This window comes from Miniopterus natalensis, chromosome 13, assembly GCF_054644295.1.
Source record: "Miniopterus natalensis isolate mMinNat1 chromosome 13, mMinNat1.hap1, whole genome shotgun sequence".
Lineage (NCBI taxonomy): Eukaryota > Metazoa > Chordata > Mammalia > Chiroptera > Miniopteridae > Miniopterus > Miniopterus natalensis.
The window spans coordinates 21,628,473-21,644,125 of record NC_142093.1 but is presented as its reverse complement, the minus strand read 5'-3'; the positions used below and the strand labels follow the sequence as shown (position 1 = coordinate 21,644,125).

Sequence of the window (15,653 nt, the reverse complement as noted above, 5' to 3'; positions counted from 1 at the left end):
TTTCTAGTGAGTATGTAGTGCTATCGCATCGTGGTTTCAATTTGAACTTCCCTAGTGACTACTGATATTGAGTGTCTTTACATATGTTTAATATTTGCCATTCATGTATCTTTTTTGCTCAAGTGTTGGTTCAAAGCTTGACCCAATTTTTTCATTGGGTTTTCTTATCATTCAGAACATATTCTGGACAAAATTCAAGAGGTTATTCTTTTAGGCATAGAGTCATTTATTTCCCTGGCATGTAGAAAAACAAATTTAAGTTGCAGCAAGAGAAAGACTAATTATACTTGAGGAAGTACTTTTTGACTATGACACTAATGCGGGCATTGGGGCAACCAAAGGAGAATCTAAAACTTTTCATGTAGGTGTTTAAAATAGGGCTGGCAGTGGTCTGTTTGGATGCTGTAGGCATGCTGATATATGACTCAGTTTACCTAATTGCAGTCTTAATTTGAGAAAAGAATCTTCCCTGTGGCAGGTCTATTGCTAACATCTCAATATTCCTTGCTCTTTTGTGCTATTTTTTCAGGCCAAAAAAAAGTATAATTTCTTGGAATTTTCCAAACTTTCCATGTACTTTGTTTTTTAAAATTCATTCTTTCATTCTTTCTGATTTTAGCTTGAAGTGTTGCTATGAAACCCAAGAAGGGTAACTCAGGGGCATTAATTAGCTTTAGCAAAAACAAATTGCAGTCTCTGGAAAGTAATCAGATTAAAAGAAATGCTCAAATTTCTCTCATCCCGCAATAGCACAACTCATCGGTTTAGCTGATAGTACTGGGAAGATTCATTTACTCTCTATAGAGGCAAAATAATTAACTAGATTCTAGAGGAGAGGTTGTACATGATTAAAGGCGTTGGGGTTGTTTTAGCCCACGGAAGGGAAGAGTAAGGGGTGACTCAATGACAGGATTTCAGTATAGTTAATGAAGGGTTTTCCTGTGTGTAGAAAACACTGGTCATTTGTTCTCCAACTTCAGAAGGGCTCAAACTAGAGAAAATTGGCTTCAACCATAGAAAGATTGAGTGTGGTTAGTGTTAGACATAAAACTTCTATTATCGGCATCAATGTTACGAGATTAAGCGATGGAACAAATCATGAGAGGGCATAAAGATATTTTAAAATAAAAAAGACAGTTATCTGCCTGGAATGTTTAAATGTCCATTGAATTACAGGATTTTGTTATTGAAGGGGACCTTAGAGATCACTTATTCCAATCACCTTTTACAGACGAGGCTATGAAAGGACATTATGTAATTTGCGTTTGGCCATATTGCTAGATACTAATATTTTCATTCGAGGATGTTTTAAAAGTAGCCTCACTTAAGACACACCAAAGGGACCATGTAAGAGTTTCTGCTTCAGATTTTGCCCCACTAAAATAATCACCTAAAGCTGATGATCATATATATTATTTTTTCCTAAGCCCATAAAGAGCCTGCCAGTGCATTGACCTCTATGTGTCTCTTCTTGTCATTAAAAAAGATTTTTTCCTTGGACATTTTGAACTTGTCTCTAAATAAATACTATACTTTGAAAGACTGTAGATGATTTGACCCAAGGTAACCGATATTGATAGAGGACAGCAGAGGACGCTGCCATAGTCTTTGGGGAGCCTGTCCCAGTCTGACATGGAGTGCTTCCTAAACCTTTGGTGGATAGCTGTACTACAAAGATGACAGTTTGGTGGGCGACTTTGGGTTAGTTATTATTTCCTGGTGACTAATTTGCCTTCCTTAAAGGTAACACATTATAAACTGTTAGGTTTTGTTTTGTTAAACACTAGTTGGAGCAGTAGGAAACATATTTAAGCTACCACTTCATTGTGTATGGAATCTACAAATATGAATTCTAACCATTGGAATGAGTGGGATACATTGCTTATAAAGGACTGTGCGTCCATTATTACAACAGAAAGAAATTGCACAAAGCACTTTGATTGTGGAAACATTTTATTTGGTAGCTAAGCATTCTGGACATGGTCCCACTAGACCATTGAGAGCAAAAACCTACATATGTTTATATACTTATTTTGAAGGGTTATGTGAGGACTAGAAATGAGGTAAAATATTTGAAAGCACCTAGCACAGTGCCTGGCATGTAGCAAACACTCAGTAAATGTTCTCACCTGCACTTCCTTTTTCCTTCCTTGGGTATGGGTATTGGAATCTTTCAGAAATGTAACATATTCTTGTTAAAGGGAAGTTAATAAAGTTCACATTTAAAAGTGTTCATTTAAAAATTATCAGTGTACGTTGAGCACTCACTTGACTCACAGGCTGCTTAGATTTTACAAGATGTTAATATGTTTTCAGAAACAGTCAAGTCAAGTTCTGTCATTCTAAGAAAGATTTACTCAGCACCCAGTGATTTGTTCGGCCATTCTGGGGCTAGGTTTAGAGCGCCTTGACTGCCAGAATGAGAAGTGTGTATTTAATGTGGCAATAGAGAGCTATCGTAAGTTCTGGGACATTTGGAAGCTAAAAGTAAACAAAAAACTTTAAAAAACAGAATCAAAAGAAACCACATTTCTTTCTAAACCTTCCCTCTAAATATATGTATTAGGTTAAAAAGAAGAGGGTAAGTTCTCGCTCTACCTTTGGGTCGTTTCTTAAATTGACCACCCAGCCCCGTGTCTGTGAACCAGAACCGCTCACTGTAAACCTGGAGCCCCATGCTCTGCAGGTTAATGGGTGAGTTCCGCTGAGAATGAAGTCCCCTCAAGGACTTTGCCTCTGAGCCGCCACCGCGGGGACCCAGCATGTTCAGGGCTGCTTGCTTTCCTGCAAGGACAAGACGTGCCCAGGCCAGGGGTTGCGTTCAAGCCCTGGAGCCTCCGCGGCGCCGGAGCGCGGTCCCTGTCTCGCGGCAGCAGTGTGCGGGCTCTCACTCAGGCTGCCCTCCCGCAGCCCCCGCTCCTGCCCTGCCCTGCCCTGCGCTGCGCTGAGCCAGCCCGGAGCGGCGGTGGGTCGGGGCGCTTCCCCGGCTGCCCTGAGGCCAGCCCACCCGCCCCGGTGCGGCTTGCTGCTCGGGGCAGAGCGCGAACCCGCAGGTGGGCTGGGAGGCAGACTCATGCCAGAATTTCAAACTAAATCCCTTGGTTATTTTCATTGCTTACGAAGTTTTCTACTGTTTACACTAGATATTCGTATCCTTTCCTTCATAATACTCCATTTTATTTGGGGTAAAGACTGAGATTAATAATTTCCTTTTCATCTCCAGGGTTTCCAGGGTGCTCATAGTTATGTTGCCATAAAGACTTTTCCGTGATTTTCTGAGTCAGGAAAGGCTCACTGTTAAGGTATACCATATTCCATTGCTCCGGGGGGAAAAACGACGCTGCTTCCAGCTGTCTAGACGATTTGGTTGGAATCTGAAAAGTTCAGTTTCAAATTGTATTTGCTGTTGTCTAGGCAAAAAATAATGAAAGAATGAAATGAAATTTCAGGTGAAGTATAACTTTCTACATCATCTCTGTATTTTGATAGCAAGTAACCAGGGGCTAGCATCTAGAAATCATTCATCCTTTCATTTATTTGACATGTTTGTGATTCTAAATAATTAAACAGCTTTATTGAAAGACCTATTTAAAGCAAGTACCATGCTGGACACCTTCCCCTGTCACTGTTGGAAAATTCCCTCGCTTTTTGTCCTAACACTAAAAGAAATAGTACGAATGTTAGTGGCCATTGCATCCATGACCCCATGTCTTTGCCACATTTGTGGCCGAGTGCTGTGTGCAGTTCTTACAGGGACAAGTGGAGGGATGTCAAAGTGGCGGAGGCTGATTCCCAGCTCCTGGAAGCTGCCTTTTTCACCACTTTGGGACAAACACCTATGGCTGGTCAGCCTTGGTAAAGCCTTGGTGACTTGGAGGCAGAGTGGAGGTGACCTTAAAAGGATGCATCTTCTACAGATTAGACTTTGGTTGGACTGTCCCAGGTGGTTACACACTGCAGTGTTCAGATGGTCTGTTGTGGCTTATTATTGTTGGCATTTCTTCATAAAAATATTTTGTAAAAAGGTTTTAATGTGTTGATGAGAGTTCAGATGCAAAGAGCAAATACAGCTTTGAGCTGCCCAGTACATAGACATTTAAACATTCTGCTTGCAGATCCCTGTATTTTTTTTGTCTGTGAAAGCTGGAAATGTGCAGTTTTTAGCTTAGCCACTGTCGACTGCTCTTATTTCCTCCTCACTACCCAAACCAAGGGTTTTAAAAAACCAGACTTCAAAAGTCCTGAACCCTTTACCTTTCCAAGAAATATATTTGAATAAAGAAATCCATGAGCTCTGCAGAGAGCAAGGTTACAGTAAATGCAACTTTTAAGTGTTAGTGGTTTGAGCTGCAGGAAGGGGAACAAGTAGTTCAGGTGGTTGGGAGGGCCTTTGATGAACTGACAATTGGAATAGGAAGGACGAGTAGAGAACCTGGCAACTTTGACAGCACTGAGCTCACCTGAGAAGGCGGACAGGGACTTCAGGAGTGCCGCACTTGTAACAAACATGCACGTAAAGTCTCAGGACACGTTGCAGTGTCTGCGTTTTCAAATCCACTAGTACAAACTTATTTTTTTAGCGGTTTCTCTCTGATGCATGCACACTTACCCACACATGTACATGTTTACCGAAGGCAAGATTTGAAACTAGGAACAACATACAATGAAAAGAAAAAAGAAATCTTTGGTGAAACAGCATTAGAATTGGCAGAAAATAGAATTTGGGCCCTGGACCTGAAGAATAAAGGCAGTGGGTCTCCCACTCAATTGGCCCCAAAGAAACTCAGTCTTCCTGCTCTCTTTTCCCGCTCCTTTGGTGAGGAGGGGAAGGCGGGCCTTTGGGAGCACTTGAAGCCTGTTACAAGTACAGCAAGCTCTGTGTCCTCAGCTAGTTATGGAGGTAGTGAGCACTAGCGAGTTCGTACATGTAGTTAAAGCCTTTAAGTTTAAAAGTTATTCCACATACTCGATTCAATAATAGCTGAGATTTATTGATCACTAATTTATAGGCAGTGTGTTTTATATGCGTTATCTCTTAAGCATCATAACAGCTCTATGAGGTCATTACTCTCCCTTATTTTGTAGAAGATAAAAACTTAGGAGTTTCACTGGCCTGTCCAAGGTCAGATGCTAGTAAGTGGCAGGACTTGGATTGAAAGTTAGGTCTGCTGAATTCCAGAACATGTTCTTAACTCCTGTCCTGTGCGTTGTATTATTCAGAAGTATAAAGGCCCTATTTTGCTCTCAAGATTTGATGCCCCAGGTATGTGTGTGGGGGGGGTGTTACTTTGGGGAAGGCAAGTGAGATGGCCCCCTGCTCTGACAGATCTAAATATGCAATCAAAGTGACAGGGTATGGGGAAGAAAGTGATTGATTCTCATCAGAGGAGGTGCAGTAAGATTTTGCCAAATAAGTGATACCTAAGCAGAGTTCAGAGGATGAAGAGGAGTTCCCAAAATGTCCAAGGGTGAAAGGACATTCATTCCAACAGAGTGACTTGCAATGTACAAGGCACTAAGGATGAAATAATAGTTGACATGACGACATATATAGAAAGACTTTTTTAAAAATATGTTTTTATTGATTTTAGAGAGAGAGGAAGGGAGAGGAAGAGAGAGACAGAAACACCGATCGGCTGCCTCCTGCAGGCCCCCTACTGGGGATCGAGCCCACAATCTGCCCTGATGGGATTTCAGACCAGTGACCTCTTGGTGCATGGGACGACACTCAACCACTGAGCAACACTGGCCAGGCTAGAAGGACTTTTTTATTTTAATAGTATAACTGGAGGTCCAGCCACTCCTAACCGAGCCTGCAGACATACCCTGCAAGGTAAGGTTGTTTCACCTTTTAAGATTGTCATTCCCCAAGAGTAGACAGGCATGCCGATATAAGAAACAGACCGTAATGGCAGGGCATTCATGAGTAAATTCAATGAGGGGCTTGGATGTAGTTCTTCAAACTCAGGCCAGCTCCCAAGATGCTAACCCCTTGGCCAAGTAGGCTCATCTAGAGAAAGTGGATAATCATTTTTATTGGCAGCAGAAGTTTGGAGGCTTCTGTTTTGTGGACAGTACAGCTTGACCTCTGGAAAGTGAAGATCAGGATTGGAGCTGGGTCTGGGAACATAGAAGAAGTGGGGGAACATTAATTATATCAATGAGGGAAAGTGGGGGGAGTTACTGGCTGTACCCTGAAGCCTCTCCGAGACTTTTCTGAAGACTGTCACCTGGGTTCTTGTGAAACGGGTGACTCACTCAAGGCCCCCAGGCTTTACAGAGTCCCCTCAGTTCAAAATTACCTCCCCACATTGCCTAGAAGTGATCTCTCAGCCGTTCTGCCTTTTTGTGAAGATTAAATGTTGTAATACATGCAAAGCTTTTAATACTAAGCCTGGCCCCTGTAGATGCTCAGTAAATATTAGTTATTATCAGCATCATCTGTGTTGTTTGCGTCACAGTCTGCCGAGTAGAGGTGGGTTCGTTTCAAAAGTCGTTCATACCTCAGTGTGATTAGGTTGAACAGGTTACTCAGGAAACTGTTTGTTTTTCTGAGGCTCTGAGGATTTTGAGGCCACTGCATTGTAAAGTCTTAGACTGAACTTTGCAGGTGGACAGACCCTAATTAGAAAGCAGGGCCTGCCACTTGGTGGTTTTCTGCTGGGCACCCCACTTTCCTCGTCTTAAAATAGAGCGATGATAATGACCTTGTGATGGTGATTTAGTGAAGTAAGAAAATGGCATCTAAAGTAGGTAGCCAGTCCTGGCACACCTTTGACAGCCTCACTTCCCTTCCTTCCCGCTGGATGCACTGAGGAGCAGTTTGGGTTCATGCAGGAAGAGGACCCCTCTTTCTCGCCAAGCCCACATGTTCTTTCTGCCTGACCCCACTTAGTCACAGCTGCACCGTGATCTCCCAGACCCCCCCCTTTGGTCCCACCTCAGCAGCCTGTGTTTACTTCTCGCGGCCCTGCCAAGCATTGGCTGGTTGGCCCCGTCTTTCCCCCTGGACTGTAGCTTCCCTGTGGCCTGGGCAGTGACTTTTCTCTCTGATTCTCTGGCATGTAACCCTGTGCATGCTTGTGCTAGGCCCTCAGTAGATGTCTCCAGGCCCGACCTACAGGTATGGGTGAGCAGAGTCCGTTTTGGTGATGTCTAGCCACTTACTTGGGAAACCTTTCAGGAAAACTGGAACAGATTCTGAGAGTAAATATAAGAGGGAAACACCTAGAAAAAAGCTTAGCCACCGCGCTGTGAAGTGGTGGAGAAGGGGATCTCAGAAGAGTGGTCTTTCCCTGCTCAGGATACTATGCTCTAAACTCTCAGGGATCTTCAGGTTCCCGAAGTTCAAAGGAGTGTATCACCCTCATGTGAACTTCCTTTATCTTCTGCAGAAAGCCATTCCAGCTATCCCTCCTGCTCTTTTTCCACGCCATGCCACACTCATGTACGTCTCCATGGATACTATTGATTTGTGATCAGGAGGTTATCTCCCCCTCCCAGCTGGTGGTTCCCTGTGGGCAGAGTCCTTGGGCTCCATCTCCATCCCTCTAAGGCAGAGAACATACCTGACAGTTACACTGTGTGCGGAGGAGCAACTGGATTCTTGACCTGGGCTGGAAAACACTGCCCCAGGGGTTTTGAATGTGCGTCATGAACTTCCTAAAATTGTATGGGAAATTGTGTGTATATGTTCATAAATCTATTTCTCTTGTGACCAAGTCCACAGTTTACAATATTTAATTCTGAAATGTTTTCATGACCCCACAAATGTTTAAAAAAAAAATCCAACGCACTCATTTAGAGATTTTCCACATACTTGTAATTAAAGCTTGTGTTTTTATTAGCCGGGAGGTATTTGTATGCTCCCTCGATTTCCAGGTGTGGCCACAGCTTGGAATAGCCCGTGAGCTTCATCTGGGGCTGTGGTGGCTCTGCATCGACCCCATGGCAGGCACGTCTGGGAGGGTCCACTTAGGCTTTCTGAGCTTCACTTTACTTTTATCTGTTAACTTAGGTTTTTAGCGTCCTCATGTCCTACAGGGACGTTGCGCAGTGAAAGGGAACGGGTGTGCAGGCATTTTATAAACTGCCAGCGGCTGAGCAGTTGCGGGTGCCAGGATTGCTGTTACAGACACGTTGCTTCTCCTGTCACACGGTGCCAGGAACTCAGTAGGCAGTTGAGAAGTGTGTGATTAAAGTGACCATGGAGAGGGTTTATCGGAGTGAGAGGTAGAGACTCAAAGACACCAGCGTCTGCGTGTCCGTCAGATCCTGCGGAGGGCTGTCCTAGAACACAGCAAGGCCTGCTGAGGAAATGGTTTTCAGTGATGGTAAAAGTAGAAAGACCTTCAAGATTCCAAGTGCAGTTGCTTTATTTCCTAGAGGAAATGGAAACTTAGAGAAACCGAGGCTATTCCACTTCTTTTCAGAAAGGCTTAAGATTCCTCCTCATCACTTTCAAGGGAGACCCAAAAAAAAAAAAAAAAATCTCCTTGCCTTCATGTCATGAATTTGTCATCTTCCCTTAGACTTATGAGGTGATCAGTTCACCGGGTATATAAATGTCTAGTCACCATGTTGTGCATCTGAAACCAACATAATATTGTATGTCAACTATAATCGAATAATACATTTTTAGAAAATGGCCCAGCATTCACACCGTAGCCTTAGCTCCCCATTGGGGCCACTTGACAGGCCTGCAGTTCCCAGCCTCTGTTGATCCTGTGCTAGACACAGGCACAGTACACTAGGAACACTTTCTATTTTCAAACACCTTTCTTCCTGGGATGTTCTCATAGGTAGCACATCAGAGCACTGGGTACAGATTATTGCCACCACTCTCAGCTCAACTGAGACCCAGAGAAATTATGATTTGTCTGAGTCACAAAACTCATTGTTCACAGCAGGCTGAGTCCCGGCGCTCTCATTTTCCGCCCCTATAGCCACTGACTTCTGTGTTCTTGAAGAGCATCTCTGCCTGATTTGGATACATTTACTACATCAAACTGGAAAATTCTATCCAGGAGAATACCAGAGTTTAACTTCAGATATATTCCACGTAGGGCTAAAAAGACTGTTTATATCCCGTCACACTCCAGGCCACATATATCTGGAGAAAAGCTAAATCTCATCAGACCCCTTTCTCTGCCTCTGATAGCTGACAAAACAGTAACCTGGAAATGTTTTTCGCTCTGTGTGTGTGTGTGTACATACTATAATCTGTCCTTCCATTTAAACAATTTGCAGTAGAGAGGAGTTTGAAATTATGTTTAATCATTGCTTTATAATGAATGTTACTTAATTAAATATTACTTTAAAAATAGGCTTCTCTTTTTCTGTAATTGCATTACTTTTTTGTGTGGGGAGGTTTTGTTTTGCTCTTTAACCTGATTGTGTGCATTTGGAAAGTACCCTAGTACAGGGTATCCGAAAGCAGAAAATTCTGGCTCTTTTCCCACTTTCCATTCTTTCTTCTGTATGGATGCCAGATTCCTTTGGGAAATCATCATTTGTAAAAGGTCAGGAGTAAAAGGAGGGGCATTCTTTAGTGTACAGTTACTACTAATTAGAAACTAAACATCTGTAACCATGTCAGAGTTATTTGTATTTGAAAAGAAACATTTATACACAAGAGCCCTTTCCATAACATAAAACACACTATAACACAAAATGTGTGTCTTGGAGGAGTGGGGGACAGACAGAAGGGAAAGCTTACGACAAATGACTGTGCTGAGTGAGGTCATTTGCTAATTAAATCTCAAAGCATTTTCAGAGTATTTTCTTTTCTCTGTCAAATGAAGTTTTCTTACTCACCCCCTAGCCTCCCGTGGGCCAAAGCAAACATTTTACTGCATTTGCCAATTACAGATTAAACATTTAATCATTTTAAAGTGAGAAAATGGGTGAGTTGGCAAAACCTAGTCAAAGACCATTGGGGAATCTCTAGCTACCTACTGAAACGTTAGCCCCCAGTGTCTTCCCATAATATGATGTAAGGTGAGCTCTTTCCCATCCTGAAAGTGTGGGCTGATGGACTGATCTCAGGGACCTACATTTCTAGGGGGGCAAAAAGACACAGTGTTTTGACCTACTTGGTATCTCTTTCTCCCCTTTCCCTCCCTCCTCCTATCCTACTCCCTATGATGAAATTCTGCTTGCATCATCCCATTTGTGTAGAATTTGTAACTGTGCCTTTATTGTCCTGTTAAGATAAATGTCGGTGATAGGTGTTAGAAGAATTTCAGTCATAGGACTTTGTTTCTGTACATCAGGGATGGGGAATGTCCAGCCCTTGGGCTGTATACAGCCCTTGAAATCACTTGATCTGGGCCTGCCAAGGCAACTGCAGGCAGGACTCGAAATTCCATAAATCTCAGAGTTTTTTTCATAGCTAATAGCTAATTTTTAAGTTTGATAATTTTGTATGGCCCGCAAATGATGTTATAAATATCCAAATGGCCCTTGGTGTTAAGGTTCCCCACCCCTGTACATGCTAAACCTCCATCGCTACATGGGCCTAATGGCTCAGATTTTATCAGTAATTCCTTCTTGGAATACTGAATAATTTTGAGAAAAAACAAAAAAACAAAGCAAGAGCCCATCTCTTTGCCCTGAAGAGTCTACCATCTTCTTCCATCTTTGTCTTGGCATCCAAGACATCTCTTGATTCTAAGTTGAGTTACTTTTTTAATAGGATGAAAGATCATGAAGTCTTGAGCATTGTAGTCAAGAAGTTATTTAGCTAGGACCTATCATATTGAGCTCTCCTCTCAAGTAATACTGTATCTGTGAAGGCTCTCAAGTGCATAGTTTCAGCAAAATGGCTGTGGACTCTCAGGTTCTGAGTGTTTACAAAGTCGAGAGGCCCTTAGATGACGACCTGCCTTTCCAATGACCTTTGTAGAATCTCAAAATACCGCTTGTCCGGGACTTCTACTTATTTAGGAACTGGTGGCTTCTATTCAAGCTCTTTGGGTATGAGTTAGCCCAGAGGCAAGGATTTGGTGACTTGAGGGTCCATCTTGTTTTCTCTTGACAAGTTCCAATCATGTAGTCTGCCCTTTGGCACTCCCCAGCCTGAGGTGACCCATTTCTCAGCCTCAAGTCCCACTGTTAATTCAAGAGCCTCTGCTTCAACCAGACACATCTGCCTGCGCCTTGAGCATCTACCCTTGCTTTGTACCACTGTTCCTGGTGGAAACAACTGCCTTGTTTCTTTTGGTGCGCTTAAATTGTGCTAGGTTTCCTAGTGCCAACCTTCTCAGAACACAAACCACAGTCTTATCCTCTTGTGGCCATAATGTCAAGATTAACTTGAATATCATTTTTCCAGCGCCGTCTTGTGCTTTTGGTAATCTTTTCTTTATGTTTTTACTGATTTCAGAGAGAAGAAAGGGAGGGAGAGAGAGAGAGAAACATCGATCAGCTGCTTCCTGCATGTCCCCTGCTGGGGATGGAGCCCACAACCTGGGCATGTGCCCTGACCGGGAATCGAACCAGCCGCCTCCTGGTGCACGGGATGGCGCTCAGCCAGCTGAGCCAACCAGCTGGGCTTCTGGTCATCTTTGCAGACATACTTCTTATTTGGCCAACCAGAGTATAGGCCCCTCAAAGACAACGGTGACTGTTATTTCTCGTGGCGCAGGGCGCCTTTGTTTGCTTTTTGGGGAGTGAGCCATTTTTGCCTGCTGTCTAATTACCAAAGCCTCTCTGCATTTATCCCTGTGATAGAATCATAGGTGTTGATATTTATAAAAAAGAGTTGCCTGTAGAACTAATGCACACCTGTGTGCGCACGTGCGCTCAGAATCATTCCATTCCAAATAATGGAAGGATGAAAAACATCATTTGGAGTAGAGAGCAACTCCCCCACCCCCTCAGCCTCAGTGTCCCAGCCAGAGCTTGCTCGGTCAGCACATACAAAGGCACAATATGAAAGTGAGTATTGGATGGATGGTCTTGTGTGTTTATTTCTTCCCAGGTGTGGTAACTCACCTGTCTACCGCTCTCGTGAAATGGCAGCCCGTGCCTTGGTCCCATTTGTTATGAGAGATGAAATCCCAGCTACCATCCGAACTCTGTTGGCCAAACTCCCCAACTGCACTGACCAGTGTTTCCGGCAAAACCATATTCATGGGACACTTCTCCAGGTAAGTTAAGTTACTTTGTGTGACCTGTCAGACACCACGGGATGAACTTTGGTCTCTCATGTAGTGTAGGCAGGTGAAGATTTGTTGCATAAGCTTTTAACTTTATCCATAGAACTTTTCTCTGTTGCTGAAAGAACAGGTATTTCCTAGGTGAATTTTTTTTCCATTACAATCATAAATATAGTGTCACACTGTGATTCTGTCAAATCATCTGTTGCATTAAATCCTGTTTTCTACAGCATGCTTTGCCATTTGGACTCACCTGTCTGAACCAGGTAAAAGTGTGCCTTTTCCATCAAGTATGCCTGCAGAACATTCTGAGCCACTCCTTGTTCAGGGTGAAGTTGTGAGCATTCCTTGAAAGAGAGATTAGCCCAAGAAGCACAAGGAGAGTTACACACATCAGGGAAATAACACCATAGTGCATGGAAATATCACACCCTGCTTTCTTTTTTTCTCTGTGCTACAGAGGAGACTTTTTGTTTTGAATAAATAGACTTCCTATTGAAACTTCTTTTTAAACCCTAACTATAAACTTGGGGACAGGTGGTGTTGGTGAGGAGATTTGATGCTCACGTGGTCTGCTGTGGTCACTCACTGTGGGGCAGGGGAGGGGGTGGGATTTAAACATTAGGTCAGGTTTCTGATTTGTGAGCAGAGTTGAGAGATAGCCTTGAGATTCCAACATATGTTGTAAGCTTGAGGTCTGTGCTGCAGACACATGAGGTCAGTGGCATGGATTCTGGAGCCAGGCCGTCTGGGTGTAAATCTCAAATCTAGGTGTGCACTACCCACACATCTGTGTCTTTGTTTTTGAAATGAGGATAATGGTATTGTATATCTCATAGGGATTTGGTGAAGACTAAATGAATTAATGCATATAAAGTGCTTAGAATTCTTAGCATAGTATCTGGTACATAATAAGATACAGAGATATAGATAGTTACTATTATCATAGTTTTAATGAGCCTGTACTATAATGCAAACTAGTATGTTTAGTAACTGATTCCCTCTAGGTGCGAATGTAAGAAAGACCTATCTTCTTGCCTGCCTTCCTTAGTTGTTTTATATATTCAACAAGTATTTACTGAATGTCTCTTACATACTACTGTGTGACGGTCAAAACAGTGACAGTCAGTTATTGCATTAAAGGAATCAAGGACAAGAGAAGACCAAGAAATGGGCCATCACAATGGCGTGTCCTAAGTGCTAGGGGAGCACATATTGGGCTACCTGACTGGTCTTGGGGAAGTCAGGGAAAGCTTCCCCTAGAAAGTAACGTCTAAGCAGAGAGCAGAACTTAGTCCAGTGGAGAGAGGACAGGCGTCTCCCATCAGACAGAACAGCTTATACAAGGCTCCGGGTGGGTGAGGAGTCAGCCCATCTGGGAGCTTCACGTTTGGGTGGGGCTGGAGCTCTAAGTTGGCAGATCTCAAACTGCTCTCAGGACCTCTTTATGCTCTTAAAAGTTATTGAGGAACCCAAGGAGCTTTTATCTATCAATATTTAATTAGAAACTAAAACAGAAAATCTTAAAACACAAGATCTTACAAGCACACATTCCATTAGTCATTAGAGTGATGTCATTGTCACATACCTGCAGCCTCTGGCAAACTCCACTGTACACTTTTGAGAGAATGAGAATAAAAGAGGAAAGTAATGTCTGAGTATCATTTTGAAGAATGTTTAATCTTGCAGACCTGAAAAGATTGTACAACTCCCGAGGCTCCCAGACCAGATCCTCTGGTCTGTGTTACATACATTGTAGACCTTTGGTGCTTTCTTTAGTATAAACTCCTAAGCACTAGGCTCTCTCGGTTTTCACTATATCCCTGTGGTAAAGAGAGGAGCATGAGTTATTATCTTGGCTTTAAAGATGGGACTGTGAGGCCCGTACAAGTTAGATCTCTTGATTCTGTCAGGCTGCTGCTGCTGCTTTGAAGGGAAGGGGCTGGCAATAATGAGTAATGTGGAACAGGCTTTCCAAAGATTCAGAGATTATGCAGCTGGCTTAGAAGGAAGGCTCAGATTGTTAAGGGAGAATCAGCCATCAGATTTTCTTTATTGAAGATCCACTCTTGTCTGAACTTCGTTGGAAGTGGGAGGTAGGAATTGCTTCTTTGACTCTTTCACCAGCTACACAGTTGGGCCTCCCAACCGGATTTCTCACACACACCACCAGTCTGCCCAGCAACAAAACATGGTCATTTGCTCTGTCTCTGGACTGCCTTTAATATCCTCAAATTTAGTTTTTCTGCTACATAAAATACAAAACAGTATGGGAAGATAGAAACCCCATAACTGGGTGGCTGTGGCTGTTGCTCTTGCTCCTAAGTGTTAGAGAGATGAAAAGCTTGTTGGAAAAAACAACATGGGTGTTGGGCATCGTGTTCACGTTTGTCAAACAGATTCCCGTCTTTACCAAGATTGGTTTATACTCTAGTTGAAAAAAGGAAGTCAAAGGCATGTGAAAATCTTTTTGTCACCTCCATTTGGGTGTCTCATCTGTGTTGTAACAGTTCTGTTTCACCCTGTTGATCTTTATGGGGAAAACATAAGATGGGGAGGGCACTTTTCCCTTTCCTTTCTACAGCTTCTAGATTCCTCCTCCACATAAAGCCGCCTTGGAAATCAAAGGCCTGCACCTGGAGAAGAGATGCTAGGGAGTGAAAGGAATGATAATGTCCCTGGCACTTTCAGAGCCAGCTAAGTAAATATAAAATTGTTGTTTTTTTCAAAAGGAGGAAATCATTTAGGAATCAGAAAACAAATTCTTTCACAGAACATTTTCTTGAATTATACATTTTGACTTCTTTGAAAGATGTTTACATAAATATATCAAACCTCAGAAGTATTTTTATAGTATACCTTAAAAACGAGAAATATGCTGATCTCTGAATGTTCTGGGACTATGGAAAAAAGACTCAAATTATAGGACATGCAAAAAAATAAAAACACATGGGATTCGTTCTTTAATCATGTTAAAAACCAGAGGGTCATAATTGCAATGTTGAAATGGACTGGAAGTAACACACATCAGAAAAGGTGAGATTATGCAGCAAGTTTTCAAGAGCCAGCGGTAAATGACATTAAATCTCAATAAAGGCTAGATAAGAGTCATGGACATTACCTCATTTGGGAACAACACTGGCAGGGCTACCCTGTCTTTTAAACAGAATTAACTGTCTGTTTTTATTGCCAAAATTCTGCATGTTGTGGACTTAAGATTATTACTAGGTGACTTATCAGTCCCGAGAAATCACACTGGAATCCAAAAACGTTCTTTCATATTGGGGAAGGGTTTGGCCGGCATTTATGAGAGAGGATTTATTCTGATTCTTGGGTACTTAACTCGCCTTTTGGTGTTTCATAAGGAAATATATACCATCTGAAGTAAAGTTTGAATTTTGAGTCTTTTCATTTCCTGTCTATTTTGGTTATTTTTTCTGATGGTATAAACAGAAAAAGATGGCCCCTGCTTTCTTTAATTAAGCTGTTTGA

At 42.6% G+C, this 15,653-nt stretch overlaps 1 protein-coding gene across 3 annotated transcripts in view; it reads left to right on the top strand.

Annotated features, from left to right (window-relative positions):
• THADA (THADA armadillo repeat containing) overlaps positions 1-15,653 on the top strand; it is a 266,071-nt gene that overhangs the window by 131,434 nt on the left and 118,984 nt on the right. For all 3 annotated transcript variants that reach the window (XM_087823521.1, XM_087823522.1, XM_016204113.2), the window contains exon 29: positions 11,984-12,152. In XM_087823521.1, coding sequence (XP_087679647.1) covers positions 11,984-12,152 — 169 coding nt within the window. The remainder of the gene's footprint in view (positions 1-11,983; positions 12,153-15,653) is intronic.